Source organism: Schistocerca americana, chromosome 1, assembly GCF_021461395.2.
Source record: "Schistocerca americana isolate TAMUIC-IGC-003095 chromosome 1, iqSchAmer2.1, whole genome shotgun sequence".
Taxonomy (NCBI): Eukaryota; Metazoa; Arthropoda; class Insecta; order Orthoptera; family Acrididae; genus Schistocerca; species Schistocerca americana.
In genome coordinates, this window is record NC_060119.1 from 175,469,622 (window position 1) to 175,494,740 (window position 25,119).

General features: G+C 42.6%; 1 protein-coding gene across 3 annotated transcripts in view; it reads right to left on the reverse strand.

Annotated features, from left to right (window-relative positions):
• Window positions 1-25,119, reverse strand: part of LOC124623901 — a 122,272-nt gene that overhangs the window by 73,809 nt on the left and 23,344 nt on the right. For all 3 annotated transcript variants that reach the window (XM_047149074.1, XM_047149073.1, XM_047149071.1), the window contains exons 2-3: window positions 13,621-13,785; window positions 7,150-7,320 (exon numbers count right to left, since the gene is read on the reverse strand). In XM_047149074.1, coding sequence (XP_047005030.1) covers window positions 7,150-7,320; window positions 13,621-13,785 — 336 coding nt within the window. The remainder of the gene's footprint in view (window positions 1-7,149; window positions 7,321-13,620; window positions 13,786-25,119) is intronic.

Here is a 25,119-nt window from a genome sequence, read left to right on the forward strand (position 1 = left end):
GAGATTTACATAAAATAGGCGTACCAACTTTGCACCAAAAGAGTAATTCTAAGGTTTGATTACTTTTAACCGGAGACAGTCATATGCTTTTGGTGCCTCGTATGCAGCTCATAATGCGCTCATAAATTGGAGGCTCTTGAGCTGTCTCTAAAGATTTCAGTCGCAGATGGGAACGTAACGTTAGTAAATAGACGTCTACCTAACCTCTCAGCCCGTAATTATAATAGAAGTGAACATAATCCGTGAAAGGCTTCATTACGTTAGTTTCAGTTCCCGAGCATAAAACTATTAAACTACACGCAACAATTTCACTTCATAAAGTACAAGAGGTAATTAATTTCTTGCCTTACTGCATTATTAATATGACATTTCGAGTAAGCATGGTGTCATTAGCATATAAGGTTATCTCTGAGCTGTTGAAAGTGGTGCTGCATATACCAATGTGTTCAGCGAGACCTGAGAATTTAGTAAATCACATCTCTGGCTATCCGCGGATATAAATGCTGTGTGACTTGCTCGAACGCTATCAGAAATAATGTGTTCTTAACATACTGTGAGAAATGGGGACAATTTATCCGCCCATATTATTGTAAATACTGCCGGACTGTCAGTTTTCCGGAGATGACATCTGATGTCGAAACAGAATCATAGGATCGCTGCCTATGGTACCCCATATTGTGATATTCCGTAGTGAATACGCTTCTCTCAAGAGGGCTCTGCACGATAAAGTCCCGGCCGCGGTGGCCGAGCGGTTCTAGGCGCTGCAGTCTGGAACCGCGCGACCGCTACGGTCGCAGGTTCGAATCCTGCCTCGGGCATGGATGTGTGTCATGGATGTGTGTCATGTTAGTTCTTATTCTTCAGCAGCTCTACAGCCCTTGGTGAGCCTTGGCTTCTTCAACAATCTTCCTCCACTCTTCTCGGTTATTTGATGCTCTTTTCCACCCCCGGACTCCCATATTGCTGATATCCATTGTTACCTCATCGATCCATCTTCTTCTAGGTCTCCCTTTTCGCCTAACTGAATGGATCATACCTTTCATCATTTTCTTTGGAATTCTATCCTCTGCCATTCTCTCCAAGTGTCCTAGCCATCGTATTCGCTGTGATTTCACAAATTTTACTATGTCCCTGCCTTGTATTACCTCTTGTAAACCAGAAATAATGTGGAACAATATAGAGAATTAAGCAGAAGAGCTAACAGACAGTGCAAGAGAAAGAAAAGAGAGTGGAATAAGAAGAAATTTCAAGAATTAGAAGAACTAAAGGAACAGAGTTAAGAAAGTTCTATCATGCCATAGGCAAAATGAAGAATAGATTCCAACCAAAAACAATGGCCTGTTCCAGTAAAGACGGGAAAATGATAAGGGAGGAAGAACAGATAGCGGGAAGATGGGCAGAGTATTTCAAAGATACGCTAAGCACCAGCCTAGAAGATGAAGAGACAGCTTCACAGGAGGGTAGAGTGGAGCTGGAAGTAGACAATGAAACCAATGAGGCAAGAAAGCCAACACTACAAGAGGTCTCCCAGGCTGTGCACAACTCAGAAAACAATCGAGCACCTAGGGAAGACAGCATAATTGCTGAATTAATAAAAACTGGTGGTGAGGCTGTAATAAAGGAACTGCACACATTAATATCAGATATATGGGAAACAGAAACTATGCCAGATAATTGGAATATTGGAATAATAGTCCCCATTTATAAGAAAGAGGACAGAACAGCATGTGAAAACTATAGAGGTGTAACGCTCCTAAGTACAGCTTATAAGATATTCACAAGTATATTAAACGAAAGGATACGGAAGTGTGCAGAAGGCATACTAGGGGAATATCAGTGTGGCTTTCGACCGGGCAAAGAACAACTGATCAAATATTTGTGATAAGGCAAATGATGGAAAAGTTCTATGATGGTTGGTTGTTTTGGGGAAGACCAGACAGCGAGGTCATCGGTCTCATCGGATTAGGGAAGGACAGGTACGGAATTCGGCCGTGCCCTATGAAAGGAACCATCCCGCCATTTGCCTGGAGCGACTTAGGGAAATCACGGAAAACCTAAATCAGGATGGCCGGACGCGGGATTGAACCGTCGTCCTCCCGAATGCGAGTCCAGTGTCGAACCACTGCGCCACCTCGCTCGGTAAAAGTTCTATGAATATGATATAGATCTGCATTTCTCATTCATCGATTTCAAACAAGCCTTTGACAGCATAAATCGGCAAGAACTATACAGAGTACTGGAAGAAGTTGGTATATGTGCTAAATTAATAAGACTAATCAGAATGACAATGACAGAGACAAGAGCAAAAGTAAAGGTCCTTAGCAGAACAAGTGAAAGCTTTGACTTAAATAAAGGTGTGAAGCAAGGGGATAGTCTCTCCACTGTCCTATTCAACATAGCCCTGCATAGTCCAGTAAATAAAATCAACAAAAGAGGCACCATATTTATGAAAACTAGCCAGATGTGTGCATACGCTGCTGACGTCGCTGTAGTAGGAAGAACTACCAATACACGCCTAGAAACATACCGGGCAATGGAAACAGAAGCCTTAAAAATTGGCCTCATAGCAAATGAAAACAAAACAAAATATATGGTAATGTCACAATATGAGGCCAGAAGAACCCCTAAAAACCTAAACAGCAATGGGAAATGCTTCAATAGAGTGTCCTCTTTTAACTACTTGGGAGCCCTAATAACAACGAATAACAGTATTGGAAAGGCTACAAGGGAAAGAATACAAGCAGGAAACAGAGCTAACTTTGCAAATATGCAGCTTTTCTAAAGTAGCCTTGTTACAAGAACAATGAAAGGTGGCTACACTGAGCCACAGCGCCAGAGATTGCGCCAAAGAGTATTATTTCGCCGCCTCCACGGGCAGTTCTTGTCGAGAAGTCGTAGTAGGCAGTGCTTGTTGAGATGTAGCAGTGGTGAGTCGTAGTTGAGAAGTTGCGGTAGTGAGTGCTTGTTCAGAATTTGTAGTATTGTTTTGATGGGCTTGACACCAGATGTTATTGGATTGGGGATGCTGTAATGTGCCTTTCGTCAATATACACTCCTGGAAATTGAAATAAGAACACCGTGAATTCATTGTCCCAGGAAGGGGAAACTTTATTGACACATTCCTCGGGTCAGATACATCACATGATCACACTGACAGAACCACAGGCACATAGACACAGGTAACAGAGCATGCACAATGTCGGCACTAGTACAGTGTATATCCACCTTTCGCAGCAATGCAGGCTGCTATTCTCCCATGGAGACGATCGTAGAGATGCTGGATGTAGTCCTGTGGAACGGCTTGCCATGCCATTTCCACCTGGCGCCTCAGTTGGACCAGCGTTCGTGCTGTACGTGCAGACCGCGTGAGACGACGCTTCATCCAGTCCCAAACATGCTCAATGGGGGGACAGATCCGGAGATCTTGCTGGCCAGGGTAGTTGACTTACAGCTTCTAGAGCACGTTGGGTGGCACGGGAGACATGCGGGCGTGCATTGTCCTGTTGGAACAGCAAGTTCCCTTGCCGGTCTAGGAATGGTAGAACGATGGGTTCGATGACGGTTTGGATGTACCATGCACTATTCACTGTCCCCTCGACGATCACCAGTGGTGTACGGCCAGTGTAGGAGATCGCTCCCCACACCATGATGCCGGGTGTTGGCCCTGTGTGCCTCGGTCGTATGCAGTCCTGATTGTGGCGCTCACCTGCACGGCGCCAAACACGCATACGACCATCATTGGCACCAAGGCAGAAGCGACTCTCATCGCTGAAGACGACACGTCTCCATTCGTCCCTCCGTTCACGCCTGTCGCGACACCACTGGAGGCGGGCTGCACGATGTTGGGGCGTGAGCGGAAGACGGCCTAACGGTGTGCGGGACCGTAGCCCAGCTTCATGGAGACGGTTGCGAATGGTCCTCACCGATACCCCAGGAGCAACAGTGTCCCTAATTTGCTGGGAAGTGGCGGTGCGGTCCCCTACGGCACTGCGTGGGATCCTACGGTCTTGGCGTGCATCCGTGCGTCGCTGCGGTCCGGTCCCAGGTCGACGGGCACGTGCATCTTCCGCCGACCACTGACGACAACATCGATGTACTGTGGAGACCTCACGCCCCACGTGTTGAGCAATTCGGCGGTACGTGCACCCGGCCTCCCGCATGCCCACTATACGCCCTAGCTCAAAGTCCGTCAACTGCACATACGGTTCACGTCCACGCTGTCGCGGCATGCTACCAGTGTTAAAGACTGCGATGGAGCTCCGTATGCCACGGCAAACTGGCTGACACTGACGGCGGCGGTGCACAAATGCTGCGCAGCTAGCGGCGTTCGACGGACAACACCGCGGTTCCTGGTGTGTCCGCTGTGCCGTGCGTGTGATCATTGCTTGTACAGCCCTCTCGCAGTGTCCGGAGCAAGTATGGTGGGTCTGACACACCGGTGTCAATGTGTTCTTTTTTCCATTTCCAGGAGTGTATATGAAGGTAAAAAAATTCCTTTTCTTTATTTATTTCAATGTCTTAAACAATAATGCCTCTTGGTCACAGGTTCAGTCAACAAAGCATCTGGCACGTGTTCTTGTATTAGACTGTATTTCTGATTTCTATGTGCAATTATAGTAATTCAGGTTTTTTTAATTACTTCAGTATAAATGGTGTTTAAAATATCTGGTCTTATTGAGGAAGAACCGTGCCAGATGTGTACGTTGAATCACACTTCCACACACAGAACAGGTACACTTGTGTTTTGTTGTTTCGTAGGTTTTATAGTTGCTGGGGACTTAATTAATTAATTGTGTTAACGGAAATTTTCTTTCATTCTTTGTTGTTATTCTATGCAGTCAGATTGCGTACTAATACTAATCAGGGTCAACCGTTTACGAGACATCGTAGCCGGACATACAGTTACAAAAAATTTAAAAGTATTTGCATGCATAAAAATATAATTAAGCCCCCATGCAACAACTAAATTGCTAATATATAATTCCCTAGTCCGCCCAGTTATCACATACGGCTCAGAGGTATGGACGTTGAAAGAACACGATAAAAATGCTCTAAGAAGCATTGAGCGGAAAATACTACGCAAAAACTATGGGCCAATAAGAGAGGAAGAAGGCTGGAGAATACGCTACAATGCCGAATTACAAGAGTTAGGTTAGTTAGGTTTAAGAAGTCTAAGTTCTAGGGGACTGATGACCTCAAAGTCCCATAGTGCTCAGAGCCAAAATAAAGTACTGTTTACATGACTCCACACCACCTCTGAATACACCATAGGAGTTTAACTGCTGTTATAGCTGGGAGAGTCGGGGAAAATGAACTCATCATACATGAAACTATAAATGTAGGCGACATGATAGGCGCCGGTGAGAAATGTGCCATCTGCAGTACCATATAATGTCAGGCTCCTTATGGTGGACATGACTGGGAAATATCAGTGTGATATTGTGAAATGATGAACAATTTCCTCGGCAGATTATTTTCCAACTTCTTGCGGAGGCTTTCTTCATGTCAGTATTTATTCATACTATCGACATTTTGGTCCAGAATTGGTTAAAGTCTCTATGTTGAACTCGTTTCTTCGAGATGAACAGTCACTCTGGCTGATCCTTTTGATCCAATGTCTCTCATGTCCATAAACTTGGATACTTGTCCGTAGTACGTACTCTGCTTATTTTATTCTGGCCTAGCATCGCTAATACATATAGCGTATTGTCTATTTTTAAACAATTTATTCACAGATTTTAGAGCAATTCGAATGTTCTAGTAGTCCACCTACTCCAGAAATTATCACTGAAATGTTACGTGAGGCATAGTCTTCTGTAATGATGACGCTGACCAGTAGCAGCCGCCGGTAAGTAATTTCCTTCAATTTTTAACGATAGTAAAAACAAAATTTCTTATGAATGTCCTAAATGCTGCGAATTCTTAAATCCCTGTTATAAGTCTCAAATGAGATATACCTCTTATTGCGACAGCCTACTACTAGTCGTCAGTAGCAGCCGTCGGGCTTCACAGCAGTCCTACTACATATTTCAGATTTCCTCAAATATAAAATATGGCCTACGGTTGACCCCGCCCCGAAGATACCCTAAGTGCACATGTGGAAGCTTATACTATTTGTAAGAGAGTGAGTTTATCTCTAGTACAAAAACCAGTGTCGCTAAGGGAAAGAAACACAGAAACCTTAAATAGTAATAAATGCCACACGTGTATCGCGAAAAGATAGAAGAAAGCGCCGTCTCGATTTCGTTGGGTCGGTCATGGTATTCGAAACGCTCGGTGCATTACAGTAAATGTCCTTCTCAATTATGTTTCTACAGAAACAAAACATTTAGTATCCAGAACATTTTTCATAAGCGCACGTTCATGTTTTGCAATCCCATTACCGTAGCTGAGGTCGCTAACGCGCGCCTCTACTGTGGCACTCGATTAGGAGCGATCTGCTTCTAATCCTTTTGGTTAAGTAAATTCAGTCGCCAGTGTCTTGTTCGCAGGGAAAGGACAATTCTTCATGTGAAGTTCTTAATCACCAGAGTTTGTGTGTGTAATAGTTTAAAATACTAATCCCACTGCAGTGTCTCACGAATTCCGGACATGACACTGTTGTTGATGATCTGTTCGTCAGATGAGTAAGTAGGGATGGCGATCTACTTGATGATATTAAAGAACAATAGTCCATGTAGAAGCAGCGAGTTTCACTCTCTTCCTTCTTCCGTCATCACACAACATAAACGTCACAGTAAACTACAAACAAATCCGTTTGAGTTACATACTCAGCAAATACAATTACAACACAGCTCTTATTCACCGAGTGGAAAAGTTACGCAGAAGAGGAAAACTTTTCGGCGTAAAAAATAGCATTACATGGATGATTGACGTGGGTGGAAGAAGCAGCCGCACCAAGTCCACCTCAGTTGTCAGCGCTCTTCTTTAGCTGTATTAACTACAGCTAGTCGTTAGTCACTAGTCGCTAGCCGCTGTATTAGTGTTGTTACTGTTACTGTTGTTGTTGATGTACATGGATACACGTATATGTTTAAAGATAATTTAAAAATCTGCTACATTAATTTGCGAAATTTAGTAGTTAGTGCTAGGGTCTGAAATGATGTTACATCGTGAGGAAATAGAGGAAACGGGTTTACTGTAGCTTACCTTTACTTATAAGCCGAGACAGGAGGTCGTAGCGCTTCATTGCCTTCTGTACTGGGCTGCAGAGTGACCCTTCCGAGGAACGCAAACAAATCCGGTCTTCTGTGGATGATATCAATACAATGCAGGCGCAAAACTTTCCTGCACATTTACAGTCCGGGTTGGCGACGGTACCTGAGGAAGAGCATTCGTTTAAGATTCAGAAGTAAGTCCAATGGTTTCAAGACAATAATTATTTTTCAACAGAAACTTATTTTCTGATCCTAAAATATACAATTCTAAGTTGTGTGCTGGTTATGCTCTCCGTCCTCGCCCCTGCAGCTGCACCCCTAATGAGCTGTCTCATCGGAGCACACATACGGATCGGCGTCAGGTTTTTCAGTACACCTGGGGTACTCCTTTCCATTATACGAAGGTTGGAACTTTAATAGTGGAAACTATTTAGTTACAGCTCGAAAAAAATAGATACGTGTTTCAAAGTTTTACTGACCTTCAAAGTAGTTACCAGCATTGTGTATAACCGTTGCCAGCGATGTGGAAGTCGTAGGATACTCTTAGCAGTGCCAGTTGTGTTGACAGTTCGAGTGGCGCGGTCCATTGTCCGACGAATATGTAGCAGTTCTGATGCGAATACCGTGAAGTGCAGTTTAGAAATCGAGCTGAACTTACGAGGGCTTAAGACAGGAGAGTGCAGTAGGTGGTATAGCACTTAGCAGTCAAACAAATCAGTAACACCTTGCATTGTACGTGCTTGAGCATTGTCCTGCAGAAACTGTCATTACTTCTGTCTCTATGCCGTTAATTTTTGGAACACAACTTCCTACCAGCTTATAGACAGAAGTAATGCCACAAATTTCTCTTCTCCCCAATTCTATTCAATACCTCCTCATTAGTTACGTGGTCTACCCATCTAATCTTCAGCATTATTCTGTAGCAGCACATTTCGAAAGCTTCTCTTCTCATCTTGTGTAATCTACTTATCGTCCTGTTTCACTCCCGTACACTCCACACAGATGCTTTCAGAAACGAATTCCTGACATTTAAATCTACACTCGATGTTAACAAATTTCTCTTCTTCAGAAATACTTTCCATACCACTGCCAGTCTACAATTTATACCCTCTCTTCTTCGACCATCATCAGATATTTTGCTCCCCAAATACCAAAATTGATTTACTACTTTAAGTGTCTCATTTCCTAATCTAATTCCCTCAGCATCACCCGATTTATTTCGACTACATTCCATTATCCTCGTTTTGCTTTTGTTGATTTCGTCTTTTATCCTCCTTTCACGACACTTTCCATTCCGTTCAACTGCTCGTCGAGGACCTTTGGGGTGTCTGACAGAAATAAAATGTCATCGGCAAACATCAAAGTTTTTATTTCTTCTCTATGGATTTTTGCGCCCGGGTTCCTGGGTTCGATTCCCGGCGGGGTCAGGGATTTTCTCTCTCGTGATGACTGGATGTTGTGTGACGTCCTTAGGTTAGTTAGGTTTAAGTAGTTCTAAGTTCTAGGGGACTGATGACCATAGATGTTAAGTCCCATAGTGCTCAGAGCCATTTGAACCATTTTCTATGGATTTTAATTCCTGCTCCGAGTTTTTCTTTCTTTTTTCCCTTTATCGCTTGCTCAATATACAGATTGAATAACATCGGGGATAGGCTACAACCCTGTCTCACTCCCTTCCCAACCACTGCCTCCCTTTCATCCCCCTCGACTTTTATGACTGCCACGTGGTTTCTGTACTAATTATAAATAGCCTTTCGCTCCCTGTATCTTACCCCTGCCACCTTCTGAATTTGAAAGAGAGTATTCCTGCCAACATTGTCAAAAGCTTTCTCTAAGTCTGCTAGAAACGTAGGTTTACCTTTACTTAATCTATCTTCTAACGTAAGTCGTAGGGTCAGTATTGCCTCACGTGTTCCAACAATTCTACGGAATCCAAACTGATCTTCCCCGAGGTCGGCTCTGCTTCCACCAGTTTTTCCATTCTTCTGTAAAAGATTCGTGTTAGTATTTTACAGTCGTGACTTATTAAACTGATAGTTCAGTAATTTTCACATCTGTCAACACCTGCTTTCTTTGGGATTGGAATTATTATATTCTTCTTGAAGTCTGAGGGTATTTCGCCTGTCTCATATATCTTGCTCACCAGATGGTAAGTTTTGTCAGGGATGTCTCTCCCAAGGCTATTAGCAGTTCTAGTGGAATGTTGTCTACCCGAGGGGCCTTGTTTCGACTCAGGTCTTTCAGTGCTCTGTCAAACTCTTCTTGCACTATTATCCCCATTTCATCCCCATCTACCGGTTCTTCCATGTCAATAATATGGTCCTCAAGTACATCGCATTTGCATAGATCCTCTGTATACTCCTTCCACCTTTCTCCTTACCCTTCTTTGCTTACAACCGGGTTTCCATCTGAGCTCTTCCATCTGGTTCTTTTTCCTCCAAAGGTCTCTTTAATTTTCATGTAGGTAGTATCTATCTTACCCATTGTGATACATGCCTCTACATCCTTACATTTGTCCTCTAGCTATCCCTGCATTGCCATTTTGCGCTTCCTGTCGATTTCATTTTTGTATTCCTTTTTGCCTGCTTCAGTTACTGCATTTTTATGTTTTCTCCTTTCATCAATTAAATTCAGTATCTCTTCTGTTACCCAAAGATTTCTACTAGCCCTCGCCTTTTTACCCACTTGAACCTGTGCTGCCTTCACTATTTCATCTCTCAAAGCTACCCATTCTTCATCTACTATATTTCTTTCCCCCATTCTTGTCAATCGTTCCCTAATGCTGTCCCTGAAACTCTCTACAACCTCTGATTCTGTCAGTTTATGCGGGTCCCAGCTCCTTAAATTCCCACCTAATAATAAATCCTGGAGAACGCCTGATCGCCTGATACAATCTGCGTCCATTGTGCCTTTATGGTGCCGGACATGATGCACTGATGGCAGGACGTCAGATATGATTGACATCATTGCACTGCACTTGTCCAGAAATTAAAGCAGCTAAGCTTGGTAACTAAAGTGTAGAATTGGCAGTGTCAGAAGCTTTGCTGAACTTTAAGAAGCACACGACTGTCTCCCCTTAAACATCCATTGCAAGCTTCAGATGTTATACTGCTATTTTCGCGGGAACTTGAATGATTTTTGTCCATTAGGTTGTTTGAGGTTAGGTAGTTTGTTAGCTAGTCGCGGACTTGCCTTTAACAGTGCAGGACGAATTCAAATAGGTCGGTAATCAGAGGGTACTGTGGCAACGTCCTTTTTAGTTAGTGGGTAGACGAGTCCTTATTTAGAGGCCGGCCGCGGTGGTCTCGCGATTCTAGGCGCGCAGTCCGGAACCGTGCGACTGCTATGGTCGCAGGTTCGAATCCTGCCTCGGGCATGGATGTGTGTGATGTCCTTAGGTTAGTTAGGTTTAAGTAGTTCTAAGTTCTAGGGGACTGATAACCACAGCAGTTGAGTCCCATAGTGCTCAAAGCCATTTGAACCTTATTTCGAGGCTTGAGGGAAACCAGATGTGGTTAAGGAGTTGTTAAAGATATCTGTTACAGTGTAGAGTACTGGGTCAATAATAAGCTTCAGCATTTGGAATTTGAACTATTACGGCCTATTAGCCAGTAAATGCTGATCTGATACGCAATTTTTTTTGTTTATAGTATTGCACGTAACATGTTTTACATACCACCTTTCGTTGTTGCAGTCGATTATCCCCATGAGGTAACCAACCAAGAACACGCAGGTTTCTTTGTAGGAGAGCTGGCCTATTTACGATGTCGATTAGTACACGGGCAGGCCTGAAATTTGCATTTCTCACAGCTTGACTGACTGTGGTCTGCTTCTTCTTGTAAGTAATGTGTTTTTCAGGTGTGCGGCGCGATTTGTATTCCTTATATGCAACGTCTCCGAGAGTCATGAGTTGTTTTAGTTCTTTAGCTAGGTAAGGTGTAAGTGTGGTTCTTACTTTCCCGATCTTTATGGAAGCATATTTGTCGTACAATTGAGTAAGTTTGTTAATAAATCCATCAAGTATTTCCGTAATGTCCCAGAAGAAGAATAGAAGAGATCCCCCAACATATTTCTTGCACCCCAGTTGCAAGTTCAGGTAAATTAATACGTTTCAAGTCTTAGTATGTTGTCAATTGGGCTTTGTTTCTGGAAAATTCTAACAGGCACATCAGAAAAATTGTCATGTGCCGACATACCAGGTGCAGATGTTTTGAGAGTAACGAATTACTCATTTTGGGAATTTCGTTGCAAATATTTCTATGAGAGTATGGGCACTGTTCGTACGATTGGTAAGAACAATTTAAAGAAGCGAAACGTTTGAAGAACAAAGCATCAGCTTGAATTTCACATCGGAAGGAGTATTGTATAGAAAATTTGTGCTAGAATCAACAGTTATGATTACGCGCTCGTATGTCTATTCGGGGCTTGAAAGAGCAGTTCAGAACCAGGAAAACCTGCCAAGTTTAGGCGGTTTGTAGAGGAAACGATCAGACACTTTCTGTTAAGGGATTTGATATCTACGAATGTATATTCCACTTGCTTATCTTCATTATTGTTGGATGTATGTAGTACAGTAGATGATAAAAATCGGAGCGTATGAATGTCCCAACTCCACCCGATCATCTGTTGTGACTTTGAAAACTGTGGCCGTTTAGATGTACCGAACTCTTGGGAACATTTGGTTTGAGCCATGTCCCCGACAGAAGTACTACATGGACGTCGATGTCTTGTAATATATGATGGAACTCACTGAGATGATCTGACAAAAATTGGAAGTTAGCAGGCGCAATGTGAAGCTGGTATGTGTAGGCGCAAAGTCCAATAGGATGCCGCTGCTGGAGCTTAGCGTCCCTGGGTCAGTGCTGGCGAAGGAACAGAGCACAGCGAAGGGCGCAGAGGTAAAAACACGGAAGTGAAAGCAGCAGGTATCTTCAGGGAGGAAGGAGATATAGTCGCCAAAGCCAGCAGGCTCTGCTGCGGTTGTTAAATAGCTGACTATTGCAGGAAACGAAACCCGCTGAACGGAGCTGTGAGGGATGGTTAAGGAAATCATGCCATTTCATGAAGCTCTCTTCTTCTATGTGAATGAAGATAAAAAGTTGGGTCAATTTTAATTTACACATCTATTTTAAAACTTTATGTTTTCACCTGTTGAATGCCGTTGATTCATGTGGTTGCCAGTAGTGGGTCCTCCTGGTGCAGGTTGCTTGCTCATTCATTGTCCAACGTACATCGAGTCGACATAGCGATAACTGTGCATCATAATATGACTTATCTTCTTCGTTTAACAGATGCAACTCAGTTAAAACTGAGCTGTATGATTATAGTTCAGAATACAGCATCATATCTCCAGCAGTTCAAATTATCTGGCACAAGCAGTTCGAACACACTGGTTGCTTATGAAAGGCGAAATCCACAAATTCGCCTCGTATGCTCCCTTGAAGACGTAGAGTGCTTTTGCAGACTATTGGACCTAGTCCATGGGAGCCCACTTATCTTGCCAGCCAAGAGTTAGCCGCACATGATGTGTCCGTCTGGCTTGTTTTGCAACGATTGTATTTCAATAAATAAAAGATACACGAGAGATAGGCTCCAAAACTTCATTCGTGTTTCGTCATATCCAGTGAAAAAAATTTGCGTCCTCATCTTATTTCCGGATGAGACGGCCACAAGCTTCACGTGTATGTATATTTTCATGACCAAGATTTTTCCTTAATTGCGAGAACATGTTGAAAATTTCATTATTCAACACGAAGGAGCACCACTTCTCTGGCCTCTGTTTGTAAGATTACCTCTAAAGAATGGTCCTCTCCATAATCAGTCGCAAGATGCGCAAGTGTCTCGTATTGCACCATGGGCTTCTTAAGTTGCCTGATCTCATGACATGTGATTTTGTTTTTTGGGCTTTGGTGAAAGACTCCTTTTATGTGGCTCCCCTTCGATGCGCTTTCGGTAAACTGCGACGCAGCACAGCAACAGCAGTGAATGCAGGAACTCGAGACAGGCTCGCAGAAGTATGAGACGAGTTTGAAATTAGTCTGGACGTTCGTCGTGCTTCTGATGGTGGGCACACATAAAAATATGGGAAAATAAATGGAAACTTTGATCCTAAGCGTTATTGCTAAAGGTTCCCAGAGGTCGCCTGTGCACATATGTAAAAGATATACTGTTGCAAACTGGGACAGCTCTGCTCAAAATGAAACCCTTATTCTCCTATGTGTTAGTAAAAATCTATCTCAATACCTTTGTTCACCTATTTGTAAGCAAAAATCCATCTCAATACACGTAGAAGATAGTCTTGTGACATCGGACGATTGTTTTTAAATCCGCTGTACTTTTCAATGATTTTTCTCCAACAACATCTGCACTATGAAGTGTTTGTCTCTTTAACACTGCCTGCTGCAGTGATAGTGATGAATGACAGCCGTCGTCATGACACTCAACAGGTTATTGGACTGCTTACCTTCTACTGTGACGAGATGCTCTAGCCTGGAGTCTACACCTGCAGGCCCCACAGCGGAACACTGCGTCCCTTGCAAAGTGTAGGCGCACAGCTGGTCCTCGGGGCTCGGTTGCAGGATGAGGCACGAGCAGACGGTTTCTCCACATCTGCAGTCCAGGCGGCTTTCTGCAATGGGAGCCGTACATTCTCGTTAGCTGTACACGTGGCTGGAGGCCATTTCTAATATCTAGGGCCGCGTTTACATCGGACTTAAACTCAAATACTGGCGACAGTAGGAGCCTGCCGGCCACGATTTGCTGTCTCACATACGGAAACACCCTTCTAGAAGAGAAGTGCTTACGTGTGCCCAATACTGCTGTGAAATGGATGAAAGCGAAACAGAGGAAGTGAGAGCGGCTTTGCCGCTTTTACACTCCACAAGGAAGAATAGTTAGGGAAAGGGAACCCTGCCATTGATAATTTGTTCTTTTAAGTAAGTGAACCACTCCCGAATCTTTGAATAGTGAACTGGCTGTGATCATATCGCAAAAGTAACTGATCCGAAAATTGGTGATACCAACACCAAAAGGCGGCCGCTGTTACCGAGCGGTTCTAGGCGCTTCAGTCTGGAACCGCACTGCTGCTGCGGTCGCAGGTTTGAATCCCGCCTCGGGAATGGATGTGTGTGATGTCCTTAGGTTGGTTAGGTGTAAGTAGTTCTAAGTTCTAGTGGACTGATGACCTCAGATGTTAAGTCCCATAGTGCTTAGAGCCATTTGAACCAACACCAAAGTGAGCGACTGTATATCACATACAACCAAATTACCGATCACTCTGCGCTTGTTCCTTACCAGTGATTTATGCATGGATTTGACAGACCTATTCGATAAGTCTCTTACTTCAAGAAGTTCGCACTGATTTGGAAGAAGCACTCAATGATTCCATTGTGGCACGTTAGGAAAATTAATTAAATATTTATGCTAACATTTTATTATGGTTCATCAGTACAGTGAGAGTACTATGACTTTCACAAATGTGATAGATCTACGGTCAGAATTATGGCACGTGAATGAATTCAAAGACCGCAATAAAATAAAATAAAATAAAAATGACAACCAGCTTGTGCCGTTGTGCACTGAAACACGAGTGATGGACCTTATAAAAATTTTAGAGCTCTTAGACACTTCGTGGAATGCAGTTATCGTTCAATGCTTCTGATCTTATTATAGTACGGTAGTAGCGAACATGTCATTTTTTAAATTGCGGTATTTCTATACTCTGCCTTCTACTTGAATTTTCTCATTTTGAAAGAATTGGAGGACGATGTGTTTCATTGTTAAAGCCCATTCAACAACCGAGATCGAATTTTTTTTTTCTTTTTCTTTTTTTTTTAAATTCAGGACAACCAGTTTCAATAGACTACGCTCTCATCTTCACATCTTAAAATATTTTGTTGTAAAACATGTTCACTTTACGCTGACCTCATCCTCAAGATGTCAAGTGGACAAAAACAGAGCATTATAAATTACGACAAACCTTTTATAATGTGCCATTTTTGTCCACTTAACATCTCGAGGATGAGGTCAGCGTGAAATGAACATGTTTTTCAACAAAATATTTTAAGATGCGAAGATGAGAGCACAGTCCATTCAAACGAATGGTCTTAAATAATATTTTTGCGATCTTGGCTGTTGAATGGTTCTTAACAATCTGCCTTCTACGTCCCATAACTCTGATAGGTGTATCACATTTGTGAAATTCACGGTTTCAGGTTTACCCAATTCTCCATTACAGCAGACAATAAAAAAATTGTGAGCCACTAGATCCGCCCATGAACCTACGAACCTACGATCAGCTCACGATGCACGACACCGTGGCGATGTCTGCCTGAGAAAGAGAAAACAAGGATGAGAGTGAAACGTAAACATTAACAAATAAACACAGACGCAGGCTCGCCCTCTCTATCTAAAATATCAATATATCGTGTCTAAGAATGGTGGTTTGTTATGTCAGTGATCTTTGCTTGCGGTTACGTAAGAATCCAGAGGTACTGTGCATGTGCAGTTTCAAAAAATAAATAAATAAATTTGTCGCACTTCAGCTTCGCTCACTGCATTGCGATAATCAGTAGTTTGAAGTGAACGCTCGTCTTGCATTTCTCATTGTGCTGCTCATCGTTGATTAGTTCGCTGCTCTAGGTACATCTTACGATAAGTAAATTTTTAACTTGATTCGTGAATAGTTTCTATTCACTCAGAACGCTGTCATTTTAATTCTGAGATTTTGTTTGAATTCATGTTATAGTCAAAACAGCGAAATAGCTAAACATGGCTCTCACTGCAACTAGCGAAGGCAAATTGAGCCGTGCAGTGGAAGAATCTACCGCAAATGGAGTTCAGTCCACTGATCTGTTAACTGAACTTTTCAAGAACTTAAACTTAACGTCTGCTACAATATCCGTGGTGCTAAACTGGGAAGGCGAAATGCCGTCGGCACAAGTGACTTCGTGTGAAACGTAGGAAAATACGTTCGCAGTGCAGACAGAAATTTCACTACAGCAAAACGTTAGTTCTTTACAGCGGGCATAAATTTCAGAAAAGCACGATCCCTTGGTGTTTGAAATTATCTGCAAAGCAAGAAAAATTACTTGCCGACATTTTAGCTAAACAAAACGTTACGACGGAAGAATTACCAGCTAAAATTTTAACACTGAAGTCAGCACAGACAGGTTTGCCAGGAAGCGCCGAACTCAAATAAGTTCAAGGTCTGAAACTGTTAGTTAGCTCTCAGCTCTTTTAGATGAATTATCTACTTACATATCTAAAAAAGACGCACAGACCACTGAAATAATAGAGGAGAAGTTCCAACAAGTAATCCTAAAAATTACAAATAAGTTAACGTCTCAACAGGATCATACAACGAGTGAGCTACAAACCAAACTGCATAATGTAACACAAAAGTTAGACCAGGATACGTCATTGTGGCGTAAGACGGACAGCGAGCAAATCAAAACTGCGAAAAAAGATTAGACAAGGTAAAGGACATAATACACAAGAGCGTATCAGTTGCACTGAGTTCGAAAGGTATTCAAAAACAGTGTCAAACAGCGAACGTAATGTGTGATAAATAGTAAAACGCTTCAGGCTTTGTTTAGTACAATAAACTAGAAGCATTTAAACAACACTTAAATAATTGTAAAAATAAATGTTATATAGCATAAATTAAACATTTATAAAGAATTTTGCCTTAAATCTCGGTTTAAACGTAGGGGTCCCATAGACCCCCACCTCGTGGTATACGTTACAGAAAAGTCACCTTGCGAGTTAATGGTTAAATAAAATTACAAAAAATCACAGAAATGTGAAATTAGAGAACAGGCGACGCCCATATCCACGACGTAGCTACAGGCTTCTCTTTGTGGTGGATTGCTTCCCCAAGTGATCGCTATTTTGGTGTCTTAGCTGTTATCTCTACACCAGGTCGATCGTCGTCTTCTGACGTCATCCAGGGGAGCGGCTGCTCGAAACGTGAACCGTGCCACGAACGCAGGCTGCGGCAGCAGTGGTATGCTGTGATGCGACATTCCCCTGCTCTTGTATGGGTCTGTGGTAGCAATCGAAGGCACCAGGTAGCTGCGGACCCCCTGCACCCCTTCATGCTTGATGTCTTCCCTGACGACGATGTCGTCTTTCGTTCAAATGGCTCTGAGCACTGTGGGACTTAACTGCTGAGGTCATCAGTCCCCTAGAACTTAGAACTACTTAAACCTAGCTAACCTAAGGACATCACACACATCCATGCCCGAGGCAGGATTCGAACGTGCGACCGTAGCGGTCGCACGGTTCCAGACTGTAGCGCCTGGAACCGGATGTCGTCTTTCAGCAGTATATTTGTCCCTGTCTCGAAGGCAGAAGCGTGCTACAGTGGTTCGAGAGGCATGATAGTGAAATCATGTTGGCCACCAAATTCGCATTAGGTGAATCCGGCGATTCCCATGTGGGTCGCTATCGAGCGCCATCACCTCGTACACAGATCAGCGGCCACATAGACACCTGGCGCCACATAGCCGCAGAAATTTATCAGTGAACTGTGGAATTGATGATACGCAGAATCGGTGAAATATTTCTTTACAAAATGGCCCAATAAGCTATTATGCAGCTGTTCATTATGTTTCCGCTCGTCAGTTTAGGTATGAACGACGGCGACCAGGCAAACTGTGCGAATCGATCAGTTCCTTTTTAAAAAAATTTAATTGGGCTGCAATTGATGCTCAGCTAGTGGCACTATATGTATGCGCACCTTTCGGATTTTACGTGCAATAACAGTTACCGTTGTTCGAATTTTATGTGCAAAAATGTTCATCCTTAAATAACTCCTGATTGAAACGAAACTGGTGTTTCTAATTTGGTACAACGTTGTGTCGGACCTTGTTGTAAGATACGTTTTAACAGTGTGAAAAAATATTGCTTCGTTTGAATTTTACGTAAGAGAAAATATTCTTTTCGGGGAAGTATTTGAAGCACGAAATTTCTTTACTTTAAGCTTGCATGAATCTATTCAAACTTTGCATAAAGTGGCTAACGGATAAAGTCAAACGAATTTTTTTTGATCCAATAAACGTTACCATTTGTCGAGATACGATCTACATGCACATCATACTCCGCAAGCCACCTAGTGGTGTGTGGCGGAGGGTACTTTCGGTACCACTATCTGGTCCCACCAACCCTGTTCCACTCGCGAATAGTGCGTGGGAGGAATGAGTGTCGGTAAGCCTCTGTTTTGGCTCTAATTTCTAGAATTTTATCCCCGTGGTCAATATGCGAGATGTATGTGCGGGGAAGTAATATGTTATCTGACTCATTCTGAAAAGCGCTGCCCCGAAATTTCAGTAGTAAATCTCTCCGTGATGCGCAACGTCTTTCTTGTAACGTCTGCCAGTGAAGTTTGTTTAGCATCTCCGTAATGCTCTCTCGCCAGCTAAACAATCCCGTGACGTAATGCTCCACCCTTCGTTGGATCTTCTCTATATCCTCTATCAGCGCTACCTGATAGGGATACCAGATAGATGAACAATACTCAAGAATTGGGCGAACAAGCCCCTTATAAGCCACTTCCGTCATAGGTGAGTTACAATTCCTTAAGATTCGACCGATGAATCTGAGTCTTGTGTCTGCTTTTCCCACTATCTGTTCTATATGGTCATTCCACTTAAGGTCGCTCTGGATAGTTAAACTAAGATATTTTACGGCAGACGCTGTCTCCCGCTATTTGTCATCAATTGTGTAGCTGTACAGTAGTGGATATCTTTTCCTATGTATGCGCAATATTTTACATTTATTAACGTTTAAGATCAACTGCCAGAGTCTGCACCATTCATCAGTTCTCTGCAGGTCGTTCTGCAAATTCTTACTATCTTCTGGCGCTGCTACTTTGGTATAAACTACTGCATCATCTGCGATAGTCTTAAAGAGAACCCGACGCTTTCTACTGGATCATTTATACATATTGTGAACAGCAAAGGTCCTATCACACTTCCCTGTGGTACTCCGGATGTTACCTTTACATTTGTCGATTTAGTTCCTGTAAGAGTGACGTGTTGAGTTCTGTCTGCAGGAAAGTCTTGAATCCAATCTCAGGTCTGTCCCAATACTCCGTGAGCTTATCTTATTTTTTTCATTAAACGGCAGTGCTGGGCGGTGTCAGATGCCTTACTGAACTCAAGGAACACGGCATCAACCTGAGCGCCGTTGTCCACTGCGCTGTGGATCTCATGGAGGAACAGAGCGAGCCGAGTTTCGCAGGATCTCTGTTTGCGGAATCCATGGTGATTTTTATAGAGGATGTGTTCATTTTCCAAGAACATCATAATTATTGAGCATAAAACATGTTCCATAATTCTACAACAGATTGACGTCAACGATATAGGTCTATAATTGTGTGGATCTGTCTTACGGCCTTTCTTAAAAACGGGAATTACCTGCGCATTTTTCCAGTCGTTAGGTACCTTTCGTTGCTACGATAAATTACTGCTAGAAAGGGAGCAAGTTTTTTCGCATAGTCTCTATAGAATCTTATAGGCATCTCATCTGTTCGTGAAGCCTTTCCCCTACTAAGCGATCGTAGCTTCTTTTCAATTCCACGATCGGTTATCTCAATATATGCTGTCTCGAAGTTCGCACGACGTTTGAAAGGAGGAACAGTGTTACAAACTTCCGCGGTGAAACAAATTCGGAAGACCGAATTCAGTATTTCAGTCTTCTCTCTGTTACCTTCCGTTTCGGTGCCGGTGTGGTCGCTGAGAAAATGAATAGGTGATTTTGACCCACTTACTGATTTTACGTACGACCAAAATCTCTTGGGGTTTTTACTCAGGTCGCTTGACAACGAACTTTCGAAGTCATTGAACGCTTCTCTTATTGCTCTCCTTACGCTCATTTTCGCTTCGTTCAGCTTTTGTTTGTCAGCTAGATTTTTACTTCTCTTGTATCTGAGATGAAGTGCTCTTTGTTTACGCAGCGCTTTTCTAACACGGTTATTAAACCATGGTGGATCTTCCCCATCACTTAAAACCTTAGTCGGCTCATACTTGCCTAGGCATATTGAACGATGCATTTGAATTTTTTTACATTTTTTCTCCACATCTTCGTCCTCATCTCCAAATATTTCATGCTAACTGCTGAGATTTTCGGAAATTTGTATCCTGTCACCCTTTCTGAGCAAATATATCTTCCTACCTTTCTTAACATTCCTTGTAGGACCCGTCGTCATAGATGCTGTCACAGTCTTATGGTCACTGATACCTTCATCTACGTTAACTGATTCGATAAATTCAGTTTTTTTTGTTTCCAGGAGGTCGAAGAAGTTACCCTCACGAGTTGGTTCTCTAACTATCTGCTCAAGGTAATTTTTGGACAAGACATCCAGAACAATGCCCCATGATTCCCTGTCTCTGGCAACAGTTTTGATGGCTCATAATCTATAACTGGCAAGTTGAAGTCACCCCCTATTGCCGGCCGCGGTGGCCGAGCGGTTCTAGGCGCTTTAGTCCGGAACCGCGTGACTGCTACGGTCGCAGGTTCGAATCCTGCCTCGGGCATGGATGTGTATGATGTCGTTAGGTTAGTTAGGTTTAAGTAGTTCTAAGTTATAGGGGACTGATGACCTCAGATGTTAAGTCCCATAGCGCTCAGAGCCATTTGAACCATTTTTTCACCCCCTATTACAACGGCATCATCAGGAGAAATATTACTGGTATTCTGCAAGCTCTGCATGAAGCGCTCTACAACTACAGATCCTGACCCAGGTGGTCTACAAAAGTATCCGATCACCATTTTTGACCGTTCTTTGATACTCAGTTTCACCCTATCTAATTCACATTCGTAATCCGTGATAACCTGGCTGGATTTTATCGAATTTTTTACTGCAATAAACACGCCACCACCATTTGCAACTAACCTATCCTTACGATAAACATTACAGTCTGAACTTAGGATTTCGTTGTCACTGACTCTGGTTTCAACCAGCTTTCTGCTCCCAATATTATCTGTGCATTATAAACTTTAATAAGCGATACTAATTCTGGGACCTTTCCTTAGATGCTCCTGCAGTTTGCTAAAATCATACAAATCTTTTCTATCTCTGATCTGCAAAGCCCAAGATTCTCTGAGATCGCTGTGGCTGCTTTAACAGACAAATAGTGTCTGCTCCCAAGTGAGGGTCCCTCTAACCTAAAAAAGTTCCATGTGTACGCCACACATACTCCGCTACCCAAGTAGACAGTTCCTGCGTGTAGTGCACGCCTGACCTATTAAGGGAAACCCTACAATTCTGCACCCGATAGTGGAGGTCGAGAAATTCACATCCGATACCGTCGCAGAGCCGTCCGAGCCTCTTGTTTAGACCTTCCACTCTGCTCCAAACCAGAGGACCGCGATCAACCCTGGGTACGATGCTACAAATAGAGAGCTTAGCCTGCACTCCGAATGCGTTGCTGGTTGCCTTCACCAAATCAGCCAGCCGCCGAAAGTATCCGAGGATGGCCTCAGAACCCAAGTGGCAGACGTCATTCGTGGGACATGTGCCACTACATGCAGCAGATTGCACGCGGTGCGCTCGATAGCCGCCGGCAGGGCCTCCTCCACATCGAGGATGAGACCTCCCGGCAAACATACCGAATGCACATTGGAATTCTTTCTCGCCTTGCCTGCTATCTCCCTCTGGGGCTCCATCACATGCCTAACATTGGAGCTCGCAATAACTAGCCTACCCACCCTCTGTACCACTGGCCCAACGGGAGAGGCATCCCGTGCTGGCTCATAGCTATTCAAAGTCGCGCTAAATGTAGTACATGACATTCGCTCTTACGTGAACTGAAGGATGGATACGGCTTAAAGTGAATCAGATAAATAAAAGATGGATTCTTACGATAGAGTTGAAAACTCACTGTCAAAAATCTAACTTCGTTTGGATTTTATATGTAAAAAAAGGTTCTTTTGAGCTTTTTTCTGTGTGCGTTCTTCTGTGTTTCAAACTTGAGCATCGGCCGACCACCGTCACACTCTGTGTGATTTTATTTCATTTTGTCTGGTCTTTGTCTAAGTTTCTCTTGTTCTGTGTCGTCTTTCTACTATTCTCTTGAACGTTTGCTTTCTCTGTGGGTATTTTTTAGTATTTGAAAAAGGGACCGATGACTGTAGCAGTCTGGTCCCTTGAATCCCCCAACCAACCAACCAAACTTGAGCAAAACTGTTCAAATTTTATAAGAAGGAAGACAAATACACGTAATTAATGGTTGGCCTGTTGTTTTGTCAAAGGTTTATCCGTTGCAGCGATACAGTGTCTAAAACTGAACATAAAAGCCCGTTTTACGCGAATCGCGCGTGCTGAGACGGTTTAAAGTGACCCAGGTGATAATAAAGAAAATATTTTTACTGTAAATATAAGAAGCGTTTGGAAAAATCTTTCATCATTCGCGTATTAGGGGAGAAAAAACATGCGTTTGGACATGAAACCTCGTTTCGTCGAAATGCATTACGTTTTCAGCGTTGCATTTGGATACAGTTAAAAAAACTGGTTGTTATAGCTGAGCCGACCGCTGTGGCCGAGCGGTTCTACGTGCTTCAGTCCGGAACCATGCGACTGCTACGGTCGCAGGTTCGAATCCTGTCTTGGGCATGGATGTGTGTGATGTCCATAGGTTAGTTAGGTTTAAGTGGTTCTAAGTTATAGGGGACTGATGACCTCAGATGTTAAGTCCCATAGTGCTCAGAGCCATTTGAACCATATGTTATGGTTGATTATGGTTTTGTTGTTTATACATTAATGATTTTATTTACCAGTGGGTTAAAATTATTGAAAAATCTTCGGAGGTATCAAAAAAATGCATGTACGAAACCAAAATGATGCCCAGGCTTTCATGAAACAATATACTGTTTGATCTACTATTTAAAATACTATAAAAATACTTTTTAGAAGAAAGTTCACTTTATTTCTTACCAATCTAAAAAGTTTTGCATCGTTTTTTTCGAAAACTACTCTGCTATCTTGTGGAAAATTATTTTTGGACAAAACAACCTTTAATTCCATTTTCGTACAGTACTAAAAAGTTTATAGTATCTTATCGTCCTTACATTGTTTTACAGTTCTGCTTATTTTAGCCAGTCATACTTATAATTAATTCGGACTGGTTGTTCTAACATTTCCCGGGAAAATTATTCACCTTATTTCTTTCTAGGGGCGTTTTCTTAAATATAGCTTTTGTAGTTGCTTACTTCAAATAAACGATGACAAGAATTTTAAGAAAAGAGATAATAAGTTCTATGCTCTTCAGTAGTTTATTATGTATTGTGAGAATCTTTCAGCTTGTGATATAATAACTTTAAAGTATCTTTAGGAATATAATATGGTCGTTTCGTAAGTTTATCTACGTAGTATAAAATATTGACATCGATTATTATCATAAGCTTTGCACAATATTTAATATTTCGTTCGATATTGTACTTATATTTGCTGTTGTTTTGTCCACTGTATTAAGTATTTATGGCTGTTTTTGATATGTTTGTGTATGCAGTTTCGTGTATAAATGAATAATATAACTGTAACTATAAAACAAAAGAGTTAAAAGAAGAAAAGATAAACGAAATTAAAAAATATGAAACAAAATAACAAATTCATAAAATTAAAAGAGATTGGTCCCATAGACGTGTTACCTTCACCTGGTGGCAAGGCTTGTGTGGTCTGAGGACATCGGCATGCTATACCGGACAGTTTGCACCATACCAGACAGGTAATGTAGGGGAGGAAGACTAACGGTGTCCAGCTCAAGCAACATGGTTCGAAAAGCAATAATATAAAAAAAAGAAAACTATGCCGGATCAATCGTCACCCGAGTCAATAAAAACCGATATCGTTTTCCATGCTACAGCAGTCTAATGTCAAAATTATGGAAGCGCGAAAGTTGGGAAGCAGCCTGGAAATTGCTCCTATCATAGCTCAAAAAAGGTGGATATGTCCTGGACAGGATTAGGGATGTAAAAGAAGGTTACTAATTTTTCAGCTTATGCCGCAGCTTCAAAGACACTTACATCAAAACTACTTGACATACTCGCGCTTTTCTACAAATGGGTCCTACTTCCTAAGCGCAATGAGCTGTCTTAACTACTAGGTATTGGACCCCTGGATCTTGAAATTTATAGGCGAATTCCCTGAACAACCGCCAACCACAGTAAACATATATAACATCATATGCCTAAAGACCTCCCCCCATGAACCATGGACCTTGCCGTAGGTGGGGAGGCTTGCGTGCCTCAGCGATACAGATGGACGTACCGTAGGTGCAACCACAACGGAGGGGTATCTGTTGAGAGGCCAGACAAACATGTGGTTCCTGAAGAGGGGCAGCAGCCTTTTCAGTAGTTGCAGGGGCAACAGTCTGGTTAATTGACTGATCTGTCCTTGTAACATTAACCAAAACGGCATTGCTGTGCTGGTACTGCGAACGGCTGAAAGGAAGGGGAAACTACAGCCGTAATTTTTCCCGAGGACATGCAGCTTTACTGTATGATTAAATGATGATGGCGTCCTCTTGGGTAAAATATTCCGGAGGTAAAATAGTCCCCCATTCGGATCTCCGGGCGGGGACTACTCAAGAGGACGTCGTCATCAGGAGAAAGAAAATTGGCATTCTACGGATCGGAGCGTGGAATGTCAGATCCCTTAATCGGGCAGGTAGGTTAGAAAATTTAAAAAGGGAAATGGATAGGTTAAAGTTAGATATAGTGGGAATTAGTGAAGTTCGGTGGCAGGAGGAACAAGACTTTTGGTCAGGTGATTACAGGGTTATAAATACAAAATCAAATAGGGGTAATGCAGGAGTAGGCTTAATAATGAATAAAAAAATAGGAGTGCGGGTTAGCTACTACAAACAGCATAGTGAACGCATTATTGTGGCCAAGATAGAAACAAAGCCCATGCCTACTACAGTAGTACAAGTTTATATGCCAACTAGCTCTGCAGATGATG